The sequence below is a fragment of the Cricetulus griseus genome, unplaced genomic scaffold (genome assembly GCF_003668045.3).
Source record: "Cricetulus griseus strain 17A/GY unplaced genomic scaffold, alternate assembly CriGri-PICRH-1.0 unplaced_scaffold_52, whole genome shotgun sequence".
NCBI classification, from domain to species: domain Eukaryota; kingdom Metazoa; phylum Chordata; class Mammalia; order Rodentia; family Cricetidae; genus Cricetulus; species Cricetulus griseus.
Window position 1 is genome coordinate 985 of NW_023277275.1, and position 13683 is coordinate 14667.

General features: G+C 36.1%; 1 protein-coding gene across 1 annotated transcript; it reads right to left on the reverse strand.

Annotated features, from left to right (window-relative positions):
* Positions 1-304: 304 nt before the first annotated feature.
* LOC113839123 (chitinase-like protein 4) lies at positions 305-11150 on the reverse strand (the record flags this gene model as incomplete). Its single annotated transcript, XM_035453878.1, has 10 exons — positions 11126-11150; positions 9655-9684; positions 8481-8682; positions 6781-6837; positions 5961-6126; positions 3522-3646; positions 2105-2228; positions 1653-1838; positions 528-647; positions 305-446 (listed from the first exon to the last, which is right to left on the reverse strand). Coding segments are annotated over exons 1-10 (1177 nt in total), but the record flags the coding sequence as incomplete, so codon positions are not given.
* Between the last annotated feature and the right edge of the window lie 2533 nt (positions 11151-13683).

Consider the following 13683-nt stretch of genomic DNA (forward strand, 5'->3'; position numbering starts at 1 on the left):
CCTTAAAGAGTGAAAGATTGGAAAATTTAAAGTGACTAAAGATGCTGTGGACTCTTATGCCTTGAAGACTTAGTAGATACGGAACACCTCACTCAAAACAAAATGTAGTACATGTTTCATATAAATGTGTATTATAAATTATAGGAATGAAGAGGTTTGCAAAGGTCAGAAACTTTCTCTCATCTAGGAAAGTTCCCACAGATAAAATGGGAAAATGCTCTCTGGGATGTGGAGAAGAAACTATCAAGACTACCTTTCATTGATGAAGGGCATTGCATACCAATATATCCATGCTGTCACTTACTTTGACCCTGGACATTGAGAGCTTTTGCTAAGGCAGTGGTCAGAGGAAACTTTCCCTGGTTACAGAATGAACCAGTGAAGTCATCCATGTCCAGAGGCCAGACCATGGCACCTCCAAAGTTGTTCTCCTTGAGCCACTGAGCCTGTAAAAACAGAGGACATGAGTTACTTGATTCCTGTGAGTCAGAAATGAGATCTCGGCACAACCAATTGACTAAAATTACCTCCATCTGGAAGCTGGCGGGATTATCATAGCCAACCCATTCTCTGTCCTTAAAAGCATAGGGAACTTCCTGAGCGGCATTCCATTCCTCAGTGGCTCCATGATTCAGGAAGTAGCAAATCTTTAAATATTCAACAGATTCAAATATTTAAATATCAATACCAAGAAAGAATAATAGCATACACTTTGTTTTTATTTCTTTCCATTCTTTGTGGGTTTTAAGTCCATTTTATTATGAGCTTTATTTGTCTTAAAATAAAATAAGAGGCAATGTTCTCTTTTACTCTAGGTAGGCATGGCATACATACAGGTGATACTCAAGCTACATAAATTATCTACAACTGAGATGTATCTACAGTTCTTTTTACAGTTTTACATTTTGACAGAATCTCAGTCTATACCTAAGACAGTCTTCAAACTTGTAATTCTCCTGTGCCAGGTCCTGCAATTTGAAGAAACAGGATCACAGTAATAGTTGCATGTATACTCTCAGTATTTTATCCTTTTTATATGTATTGCTAGAAACTGAACCCAAGAGCCAGCTTATCAAATAAAGTTGGGCCACAGAGGAATTGTAAAGATAAAAATAATTTCATATATAGACATGTTGTTCCTATTTTTGCCTGTCATTTCAGCATCCATCAAATTCCTACAGGGGATGATAAATAACTTTTCATGGAATGTCTATAGTCTTATTAGTAGACCTAAGGGTATGACTTATGTTTTCAACCTGTAGTTACTGGCACCCAGACTAGTCATATATCAGATATCCTGCATATCAGATATTTACATTATGATTCATGACAGTAGCAAATTTGTAGTTATGAAGTAGCAACAAAATAATACTTTGGTTGAAGGTAACAACACATGAGGAACTAAATAATAGGATCACAGCATTAGGAAGGTTAAGTACCACTGATCTCTTGCATGAAGGAATCTTGTATGTCCTAAAGAACTTCTATTAATTATTAATAAAGAAATATGATAAAAGTATAACAATTTGGAATGGTCACTCAGCTTAGGTGATAGCACTGCATATAATGAACATCCATTTTCAGCGTATTTTAGCACCCAGATAAAGACCTGGGCCTGCTATTCATTGACCACTCTACAATAATCCACTGACCTCATAGTAGGCCCATAATCCTGCTTTATTTGTGTACTTCCCTGGAGGGCCAGCACCAATGGTAGGGGCACGGAGTCCATTGTTAGAGGGGTCACTCAGTGTGAAGGTTTGTCCATAGGCTGGGAATCCAACAATGAGCTTCTTAGGGTCAGCCCCATGGTTCTTCCAATAGGTCATGATGTAATCCTGCAGTAACCGAAGTAAATTTATAGTCAAAACAGGTGATGGTCTGTGCTTATTTGGGTTAGCTTCCTGCTCTGGCAGCACAGATTGTATGATACTAGTGAAAAATTAATTAGATGGGATTTTCCAAATATATTGCTGACTACAGTTTTTCAGATATGCTAAGTGGTTTAAAAGGACTGAATTATCTCAGCTAGTGTTTATTTTGTGCTTGACTCTCCTAAGATATTAGGCATTTCCCATTTTTATTTGAGGTTATCCAAGCTTACCACATTGAGGTAGGCATAAATGCCATGGTCCTCTGGATATTTGTAGAGGGGACTGTTTTCTCCAGTGTAGCCATCCTGGTAGCTATGGAGATCATATGTCATGACCTGAATGTAATCAAGGGACCTGGAAAAAAAGAAAGTTGTAAGAATCATTCTTCCTTTGGTCAATTTCTAAAAGCTTAGTTGTAAAACCTCCCAATCCATCAAGATTTTTAATTTGCTACCTTGTCTACTCCCCTTTTCTAATTTCTTTTTAACTTTAAGGAAAGGTTCTGGAAAATCCTATGTTGAAAGTTACATTCTTCTACTCAAGTAAGAAATTAATCCAGGTGGATTAAAAAAACACAGGAGAATTGAAAGGGTTTTGATTTATATGTGAAATATTTTTAAGTCAGAGTAGAGATGTGGGGAAAGAGAGTGACTTATAATAAAATAAATAATACAGAAAGAAGATATCTGCCAACCAACAAACTTGTAAGCTAACTAAAAATAAGAAACACAAAAAGGAGTTTGAGCAGAAGTATGCAGCATGGACACAAAATAATCTTAGTTTATTAAATGAGTGAGTCTGTGTTAGGTAGGGGAGACCTCCCTACATGCTACTGGTCATGTAGGCATCACAACCAACCATGTTGCCTTTTGCCTTTGATGCTCCCTGTAACACCACTGCTCACTGTAACATTGCTGCTCAGTGTAACAGAATGCTAAGATCTGATTGTTGAGTTGGAAACAAATTAACTGAAAACTAGAGGGATATCCTGAAAATGACAATGAAAAACTGTTTTCCTGTTGGCAAGACTACATCATGTCAAAAAGTGTTGTGCAACCTGGTGGGTGGAGAAAACCCAATATAGTCATACTTTCAGATAGACCCTACATATCACAAAATTTACCAATTATCAATCAGCTAAAATCAAAACATTGACCATTCCATGTGTTAAACTTGGTAAGGAAGCTATTGGTATTTTAATGCTTCTGACAGAAATAAACTCAAACTCCCATGTGCATCTTGCTACAGTTATGTGTCTGTCAAACTAAGGATAACCCCACAATCATGCACATAATGGCAAATCTGATTGGATTAAAATAATGGTAAGGACATAAACAACTCAAAACAAAAAATGGAACTCAGTGAGATAGCAGTTATAATGCATGAGGTGAATTTCTGGGGAGGCATTTTTTAATAATTTTAATTAAAATATGCAAAATAAATGTATGAAATATTTAAAGAATAAATGAAAACCTTATTTGAAACTTCAATCAAATTCAGGCTGAGTAATGTTATTGTGGCCAATATAAGCAAAACACTCTATTTATTAGGCCTATAATCAGAGATTTTAGAGCACCAAGGAAGACTGGGAATGAGTGTGTTCTGTGTAAATATCCACAGAATTTGTGAGTATGGGGTCCCACTTACTGTGACAGATCAGGGATCTTGTACCCATCCTCAATGATCTTGATGATTCCAGCTACTGTGGCAGTGATTAACAGCCTAGTCTTGTGTTGCTCTAAAGATTCTTTCTCGAAAGCATCTCGTATCTCCTAAAAAATGATGTTTTTATTTCACCTTTATTTCAGTTCTTTTCACAATAAATGTATATAGACTTAAATTATTTTAATACACATTCTCTGATTTTCTCTTAATTTACTATTTGTTATTACCTCAACAAATTCTGGAGATTAAATGCTACAATTTAATATATGGCTTCCAAACATGCATAGACATTTAAAAATATTACCAAGTCAAACATCTAGTCAGTTTTAGTGGTCAGTATCCAGGCCCCAATGTGTGGTCAGAGCTTTTCTTGTATTTAACTCTCTGAAAATGACTTTTAGCAGTGCCCTTCACCTTTTTGGAGTGCCATGGAGAGCTGCTGCCATTGCTGAGTGGATTGGTCCCACAGCAGTCCAAAATGTGTTGATGAAGTGGGAGGTGGCAAGAACTGTGTGACTCACGGGTTAAATTGTGTGCCTGTTGTAATCTGCCTAGATTCCATGCGACTCTTCTTAGTGACAATCCTTGTGTTCTCTCTCATTGCTGACTTTGGGGTTTCCAGAAACTGTTTCTAAGTGTGTGTCCAGAATTGGCCATGTGGCAAGGAGATCAAATGATAAGATTACTTTATTGGATGAAGAAGCAAAGGAAAGATTATTTAAGCTTTCTCCATATATTAAGTGAATAAAAATGACGACTGATGTTTGTCATTTGAAATTTAATTTTGTCCTATGAAGAGAAATTAATTAGAAAACATGGCTCAAAATTGTAAATTTTGCACATAAGTTTGTTCCATATTATTATTCATGCCATAACCACTCAATAGAAGCTACCTACCATTTAATGGACATGTAATAGTGAAACTCTTCAGAGCTTGGGGAAATATCTAGTGGTTAGAAGGTTGTTGAAAAGAATCTCTTGCTGAGTGAAGCTGTGTAGATCACTGGTAGACCAATTGGTCAAAAATTAAATAAACAAATAATCAAAGTTTTTCTTTTTTATAGAAGTATCATAAAAGGGAATAAGTATAGTATAAAAACAAAATTTCCCCAATCTTGGGTTATTATTCTTTTTTTTTTTTGCTTGATGATCATCCCCACCCCCTGCTTCTTGAGAATGTCCAAACAGTCAAGTGAAGTCCTAAAATACGAAGTCCATTGTCATCATCCTTTCAGTTTTTATACTTTACTTTCACTATGTTCATAGTTAGAATGATCAGTTCCCACTACAAAGGAAATATTTTATATTTTACTCTCAACAAAGAAATGTTCTCTGATATGATAATTTATGTCTAAAATTTGGGATATTTTCTCATCTCTAACACAAAATGACCCCATGTTTTTATCTTCTCTATCTACATGCCGTCCTTAGATCTTGTGAAACCATTTTCTTTTGTCTTGATCACAGGTCCTATAAATTACTTTAATGGTTTTCTATTGAATCTTTGTCTACTCACTCTATTTTTAGTTAATATCATAATAATCACTCAAAATACCAAATCCCATCATATTTCCCCACTGTCTACAACCCCTCAAAGTACCCCATGTTCTTGCAGGAGAATAGGAGAATTATATATCTTCATCTAAAACTAAAGTTCCCACACAATCAGAAATTGCCACATTTATAAACTCATTAGGTAACTTTTTCATTAGTTTCTATCACTTTTTGTGACAGACCCATCCTTACCAATTTTATGACAATAGCTATTTGCCCAGCATAAATTCAAGCACCACTTTCCCAGAAGTGTTTTTTAATCCTTCTTGGCACACAGTCAGATACTCAGATAATTTCCTTTCTTTAGTACCCTATTAAGTCCTTTCATGGACATCACCAGGATGCACTTCAATTGTTTTCTAGATGATAGTGTTATACCTCAGATGAGAACAACTAGAAGCAAAAGATCCTTCTTTATTTTCATCTTTAGCCTGTACTTATTACCTAGCATCTAGTCTAACACATTCAGTCGTAATACATGTTCTGATGTAATTGTTATGAGGCTAGAACTCCGTAGAGAAACAAAACTGGTAAAGATGATCCTGTTATCTGAGTGATTCTGGCAAATTTACTACAGCTCTTTCAGCATATTAGTTATTTGTCTGTAACATAGAGATCATAATGATTCTGGATTTCATACAATAGACAACATATGAAGATCTATTATCATTCTACACATGCATGTGTTGTTGTGTGGTCCCACATGCTTGTTGAATCAATGAATGATATTTCAGAGCCTTTGCAATGGTAAGAATCTATAATTATTAATTCAAGTTTGTTTTATTTTATTCTAGAACAACCCAGTTCTCCATGGAAAGAAGAGACTTTGAATCTTCCAGGACTAAAGACATCTCCTGATTCCCCTACCTTCACCAGGAGACTAAAGAGATGCTTGTCCTTAGGTGGGCTTCCACGAGATGCCGGGTACTGCCAGTCCAGGTTCAGCCCATCAAAATTGTAATGGCGAAGGAATTTGATGGCTGACTTAATGAAAGTCTGACGGTTCTGAGCAGTAGACACCATGGCACTGAACCTTAAAGAGACCAAAGGAAGATGAAGATTTGTGTGAAAATACCACATTGGATTAAGACAGTTTGAAGCTCATTTCAGATTCTGTGTTGTTCTCCAAGGCTCTTTGGTTTGTTTCCAGTCTCCCCTTGCAAATCACCTGTTAGCCTTACAACTTCAGCATCTCCTTTGTTTTGTGATCCCTGCCATAACTACTGTAACATTGCCCCTTCACTTTTAATAGCTTTCCATCCTTGTCAATCAATCATATACCATCTTCAAATACACTCTAGTTCATGATAACTCAAAGTATGTTTCTTCTCTGTGAGGACCCTCAATTCAGTTCCCAAATGATGGACAGAGCAGTAAGTAAATGACACTCCTCTGACCTGGAGGATTTTATTTTTTTAAGAAACATCTCTCTGTAGTAGGTAACTAACATTCAGAGGATGGCAGACAGAATACACAAATTAATTAGAACTTGTGAAAGACACACATGGACCTGTAAGAGCACATTCTATCTAAGTTGAGCTTCTAGTGAAATAAATTAGAACTTAACCTATTTTCCAAATGAGTATTCTTAACACCCTTCTAAAAATGTGAAGTAATGGAAATCGATTGTGTTGCCACCGTTAGGTTACTTTAACAAAAAGCAATAGGCTATGTGTGTAGAACTTACGTCATAGATCCAAAATCTGAGCCTCCAATGGCGAGGAGAGTTTTCAACTCCATTTTCCTTAAAGATCACAGAAAAAGAGAAATATAAAAACAGTTGCAGTATGATTTGTACATTCCTTGTTTTATTTAGTAGTGCGATACCAGGAAGAATAATCCCATCTCAATACAATTTTCCATTGTCTCTGAAAATTTTATACTAAAATTCTTTGTTATATGTTTTGTGCATGGTGTTTTTTTTTTTTTGAGACAGGGTTTCTCTGTGACTTGGGAGGCTGACCTGAAACTAGCTCTTGTAGACCAGGCTAGTCTCAAACACATAGAGATCCACCTGCCTCTGCCTCCCCAGTGCTGGGATTAAAGGTATGCACCGCCACTGCCTAGCTAGTGCAAGGATTTAAAGTAAGGTTCTCAACTCAAGTGTTCTATGTAGTGTGCTGACTGCATTTCTGTGCCAAAAATTAGAACCATAGTTAGCTCATATTCTTCCTGATCACATAAAATGACAGATTCTTTTAGCTTTACTAAATTTCATCCACCATAAATAAATACAGAAAATTCTGATGGAAGTGTACATTCATGGAAATAGATGTTTTGAAACATTGGCTTTCAAATAATGAAGATCAGCAGTTGTGAGAAGACATTAGAGTTAGAGAGAAATCATCTGCGGAAAGAAATTACATTAAGCTGGGTGAAAATATATTATACAATGATAAGGTATTAATTTGAATATAGATATCAGGAATGGAATAAACTACATATAAAGAAATAGATCATCATTGCAAAAGTGACCAAAGATACACATTTCTCAAAAGATGAAACCTAACAGGTGAATGAAAATCAACCTTATGCATTTTTGAGAGAAACAATTAGATTACAACCACATTGAGATGACCTCTCAATAAAGGTGAAGATGACCAATTTTATCATGGGTATGAATTCAAAAACATTTGTACAACAATAGTCACATGGGAAAGCACTGTGGGGATCCTTCAGAAAGATAAAATTACCACATAACCCAGCATCTGCAGCGCTTAGTTTATATGGAATCATTTTCTTTACAAAGAATAAGAGCACTGGACAGGAAGTGTAGCATTTTTTACAAAACACAACATATGATTATGGCAGAAAGTATCTTGCATTGGAAATGGAGAGATGGTGTACAATTCATAAAGCCTGCAATACTATTTGACTGTAAAATGAATGCAGGCTGTGTTTGGAACTCCATTTGTGAGTTAGTTGGACATTTTATTATGTTCTAAAGGTGACTGATAGACAAATAAAATATGGTCTGACTTATAAATACAAACTAAAATGTTCAGACACATAGCATGAGAAAGTAGAATGCTGATATTTAGAAAATGGTACAAAGAGAGAGAATGGGGAAAACATGGTAAACATTAATAAGATGTGAAGAATATGACAATAACATTGGATAAGAAGCACTCTTACCATGTTCAATAGAAGTAGGTGAGGTAACACATATGCTAATGGTGTGATGAGCCATTCTGTACTATAAGCAGCAATCAAAGTTGATACACAAAAATAACTCTCTGTCTCAATTTAAAATTCAAGAAAAATACATTGGCAGATTGTGAGCTCAAGCACTTTGATTCTGACCTACATTTAAAGATGCATTGGGATGTGGCAACCATTGACAGATAAATACCAAACCAGGTATCTCTTACCTGGTCCTTCTCTTACCTGGTTTTCAGGTTATTTAGAGCTTCATACTCCTTCAAGTCCTCTGGGCTTATTGTGGTGATCTCATTGTTCTGCATCCCAGCAAAGGCATAGATTATGTGAGTGCACAGGTAAGGGTCAATGTCACCAGGTTTGAAACTCCCCACATCAGGCCGGTCCTTGGCCCACCTGGTATAATAGCACATCAACTGGTAGGCAGAACCTGTGGAAAGTTGTCAGAACAATGGCCTCATGTAGATTCCAGTGAGCTTGCTAACAATTTTGCATGCCCTCTTCCTCTTGCTATTATTAATTCATTGGTTATACTGAATTATTCAAATTAATAATTGTACATTTCTTCATGAAGTGTGCAGATTCACAGTCAAATCATGATTAAACTTTGGAGCCTCTTGAGAAAACAAGTTAACTATTCCTGTAAAACTCAGATTTGGGAAGCTGTCTTTGTGGGGTTACAGTCAGAATTCAGCTGACTAACCCACCAATTGTACCTGAGAGGGGTACTGTGGATTGAAGAAAGTTAGTTAAAAACATTAACAGAAAAGATGGGGACACAGAATAAATGTCAGGAGGGCAGATTCAGTCAATACTAAACACCACAAATTTTATTTTTGCCATCTTAAGTACCTAACCAAAAAGGGGAACATGGTATCATGTATATGAACAAACAGACTTTTCTTTCTCAATTCTCCAAGGATTCAGTCATCACACCTTATTTAATTTCTCATTACCTGGCCTTGAGTGTCATGGGTAACCACACCTCAGACTAAGTCTGTTATTTAGATTAGAATCTAAAAGCCAAGATCAAACATCCTACTGTAGTAATGTCTTTGACCTTTAGGTCATATGACTTACCAAGGACAGTTTTGAACTCTCTGGCCTTTAGTCAATTTAGAGTGGAGCCATCTTATGAGCCCTTACACCCAGAATTTACCAGTTTCAAAACTCTTAGTGCATTTCATTAGAGTGGGGAGCAGTGAAAGTTGATATGAGTGTATTAGTCACTAATTTAACCCCTTCATTTCCGCCAAGTAGATTATCTCATAACATCTTTTGCCAATAAACCAGTATGAGAAAGTAATACTAAAACAATTTAAGACAAGCAGGTGATCCCATTAGGAATAATTATTCAGGATTAGAGACTAATATTAAAGCAAGGCTTTTGCCAATAACTTACCCAACTGAGCACTCAGAACAATGGCCAAACCTAGAGAGAGAGAAGACACATTTTCTCTGGATCAGTTCCAAGAACAATGAGGATCAAATTGCCAGTTTTGTAACACATCCTACTAACTATAGGCTTTACAGGTGTGGACCTTGAAGTTATCATTCCTTTCAAATTCTCTACACTGATTAGTAAAGCCTAGTAATGTCCTCATTTTACATCTCATGTGTCATTTTTTAAAGGATTAATTTATTTATTATGTATACAACATTATGCCTCCATATATGTCTGCAGGCTAGAAGAAGGCACCATATCTCATTTCAGATGGTTGTGAGCCACATGTGGTTGGTTATTGGAAATTGTACTCGGGACCTATGGAAGAACAGCTAGTACTCTTAAACTCTGAGCCATCTCTCCAGCCCCCATTTTTTTTTACACAACTTGATATCTACTATCTCTGCCAGTGACAATGAATGAATTTACTCACTAGATAATTTATTTAGTGAGCATACACACTCAGGATCCCTAGTCCCTAGAGCTGCAATGAGTCAAACATTCCCCCAGCCAAGACAACATCTAAAATACATCATTCAATGCCTTCTGGAGCCTTGGCCATTATTTGGAAGCATCTATTAAAAGCCCTTGACAGATAATTTGCTCCATATGCCATTTTTAGCTATAAAGTAACAATTTAGATTTGAGGATGTTTCCTCTTTTTGTTGTTTTATTCTTTGAGTCAGAGTCTGTCACTAGGTATCCCTGATTGGCCGTCCACTCTAGTATGTTCTAACTGTTCCTCTAGAGTGTTGAGATTTTAGGTTTGAATAATTATCATAAAAAATAGAGCAAACCTACTGTGAATCTTTTAGACAATGAGCTTCAGTGTCAATTGAATAAGTTTCTAAAGCCGAGAAAATATGCAGGGCACAGATTTGGAGCAACTGGTAAATTGTGAACAACTTGGCTTTAAATGCCAAAATCTAAGTTTTGAATGACAGAATGACTCTTCATGTGACAATTTAAGTCATTAATAAAATAGAACGATGTGAAACAATTCAGAAAAGAGAAAAGTAAAGTAAATTTGGATAGCTGATTCTCAGACTCTACTGTTGTCGATCTCTCAAAAAAAAAAAAAAATATCACCAGAACACCAACTTGAAAAGAAACAGAAGTGGAATTTCAGGCAGGTACTATAAAACAAGCAGAGTAAGACAATGAATGACTAATAAAAAAGAAGTTTAAAGGAAGCATTGAATGAAGGTGAGACATTAGTGAGATGCCTGTGGTAGCAGTGGGGGCAAAAGTATTCTCTCATCTATGGACTTATGAGAGCTAGGGAAAGACTAAATAAGGAAAGAAAATTTTTGGTGGCAAACAGTAAATGTTAAAGCATAGAGCTGTCATATCAAAATTCCTTCCTGGTCAGATCCTGTGAGGAGAGAGTCAGGTAAGACTGAGGCTCTATGCCTGATTATTAACTCACCTGCAACAAGAAGGAGCTTGTCCATGGTGTCTTCAAGACCGCTACAGGAGTACTTCACTTACTTGTCTTTTTATATCATTTGCAATCTCAGTCATCACATCATTTCTCGGTGGAATGTTTGATTCATGGTGTGTGTGTAGTTATCTATTACCTCTTTAGATAAAGTAATTCATTTTTCCTGTGTGTATTTTATGGCTAATCAAACATACATTCTGATTCCAAGGAAATAATATTATTTCATGTAAATTGTGAGTCATTTACAAATATTTTTACTTCCTTCAGTCATTCAAATGAAAGTTTTAAGGTCAGTGACTGTGGGAATATCTCCCTTTAGAGAATTAAATATTCTGACAACTCTTGTTCTATAGAATATTTTCAAGGTAAAGTAACAAGACATTTTTCCCTATGAAGGCATGTTCCTTCTTCAGCTCCCAAGTACTCTCCAGTTTTCTATATGTATGCTGACATGAAGAATTAATAGAAACTGTTCTCAGTCACTAATACTTAAAGATGATTATGTTAAAATTTCTCCTTTCATAAAATACTGGATCCTCATTTTTGACTTCTGTGTTTAAAATTCATTCCAATTTTCCCCTTCAGACCCTGTTTACTACTATTATACCATATTAAATTTCAAATTCATCAAAATAATGTACTTACTACTCTCAAATGTCCTCTGCAAGTCACTCCTCTAGATAGATGTTACACATGGCTCATCGTGAATTTCTATCCCAATCCCAATCATACTAATTCCTCAAAGTCCAGTTCAGATCCTCTCTTTATGACATATTGATATCAATTTCCCATTAACTTCTATAAGGTCCCAAGTCATCTTGTTTATATTTTGTGTATGTTATTGACTTGGGATTAAACAAAATACTCAGCAGGTGGAAAAATGTGTTTTTCATGGCACATAGGCACCTTACCATAGTTCTTGTGATTCTATACAGTTTTAGCAAATTAAAGGTCAACTTCACCTAAGAATGTATGGGGTCAATCAGAATGCCTCTCAATCTTCCATCCACTCATTTATGAATGTCCCATAGAGTCCCCTGACAGGCACAGAGTGGTAGAAATAATTTCCACTTGCTAGTGCAACCAGAAGTATTGCTTGCATAGCGAAAGCAAGGAGCACATGTAGTACACAGGCTCCTGGGGTCATGGCCAGAATCATGCAGCAAACAGTTCACAGGTCTTTGCCAAGCATATCAGGTTCTCCAGGGCTAGTGTTTCAAGGAATGCCACTTATACTACTCTCAGGAGTTGTTCTCTAAAGAAGTCACATAGCTTCCACTAGTTAATATCATCTATACATTAGCAATAGGAAAAGTTTTAAATGATCTAGTGCATGAATAAACTAAAATGATACTGACAGAGTTCTTAATATAACTGCTCTCAATGATTAAAGAGTCTGAACTGTAGTTCTTCCATCACTGTTTGTGTGTTTTAAAGTCATGTGATGGTGTGAGTGTCAAGTCATATTATATATAATTAGTTCCTCAGAATCTGGTTCTGAACCTCAGTTATGACTCATATTAGTTTACCATGTACAAAAGTAGTAGTATCATCATGGGTGAATAACTAGTCTTAGAAATGGCATAATACAATAGCTGCTAGGCAGAGCCTATTTACCTCAGAAGAGAGTGAGTAAATCTTATGAAAGTTGCTCCATGGCTATTGATTTCTTATGAGGCACAGGTTTCCAAAGAACTGGCCTGATTACAAGGCAGAGTGGGGCAGAGTCTTGGGAGATTTGAGTATTGTGTCACAGCAAGAATTAGGAGAAACTTTGCTTTAATAATCTGCTTAGTCATCTGTCCTTCTATAGGAAAAATAGGAAAAGAAGGGAAAGGAAAACTTGAAAAGTCATTGCCTCTAGCTAATTTTAAATTATGAAGCTGGTAAACTGAGATTTGTTGTATTGAGATTCTTTCCATGCTAAAAGGCACACTTAATAGATCTTACATAGCATATCAATACCAAGCTTTATGCTGAGAAATTATTATTTATACACTCTAGACTCCCAGAGCTCACAGTGAAAGGTAGGTGCTCTTGTTTTCTTGCTTTTATCTTCTAGGAAACAGACATGAAGTAATGATGGTAGAAGGGTATGTAGTACTGGTAGCCATGCTTTTTATTCTCAGAGGGAAGTGAAGTTCTCACTAAGAAGCTGTGGTCTCACCCACCTATAGGTTGTGTTTTACTAATGATTATTTGGGTTTCATGGCTATTGATGAGTCAGAAAGAAGGATTGAAAATATTGAACACAGCACCGAGGATATGACAAACAAAATAGGAGGCATGGGGTTGAGGCATTAAGGAACTAAGAAATAAAATTCAAAGCATAGAACATAAAAATGATTTTTGCCATTCTAACGGTAGTAAGATGGTATCTCAGAGTTGTTTTGATTTGCATTTCCCTGATGGCTAAGGATGTTGAACACTTTCTTATGTGCCTTTCAGCCATTTTAGATTCCTCAGTTGAGAATTATCTATTTAGTTCTGTACCCCACTTTTTAATTGGATTGTTTGGTGTTTTGGAGACTAGCTTCTTGAGT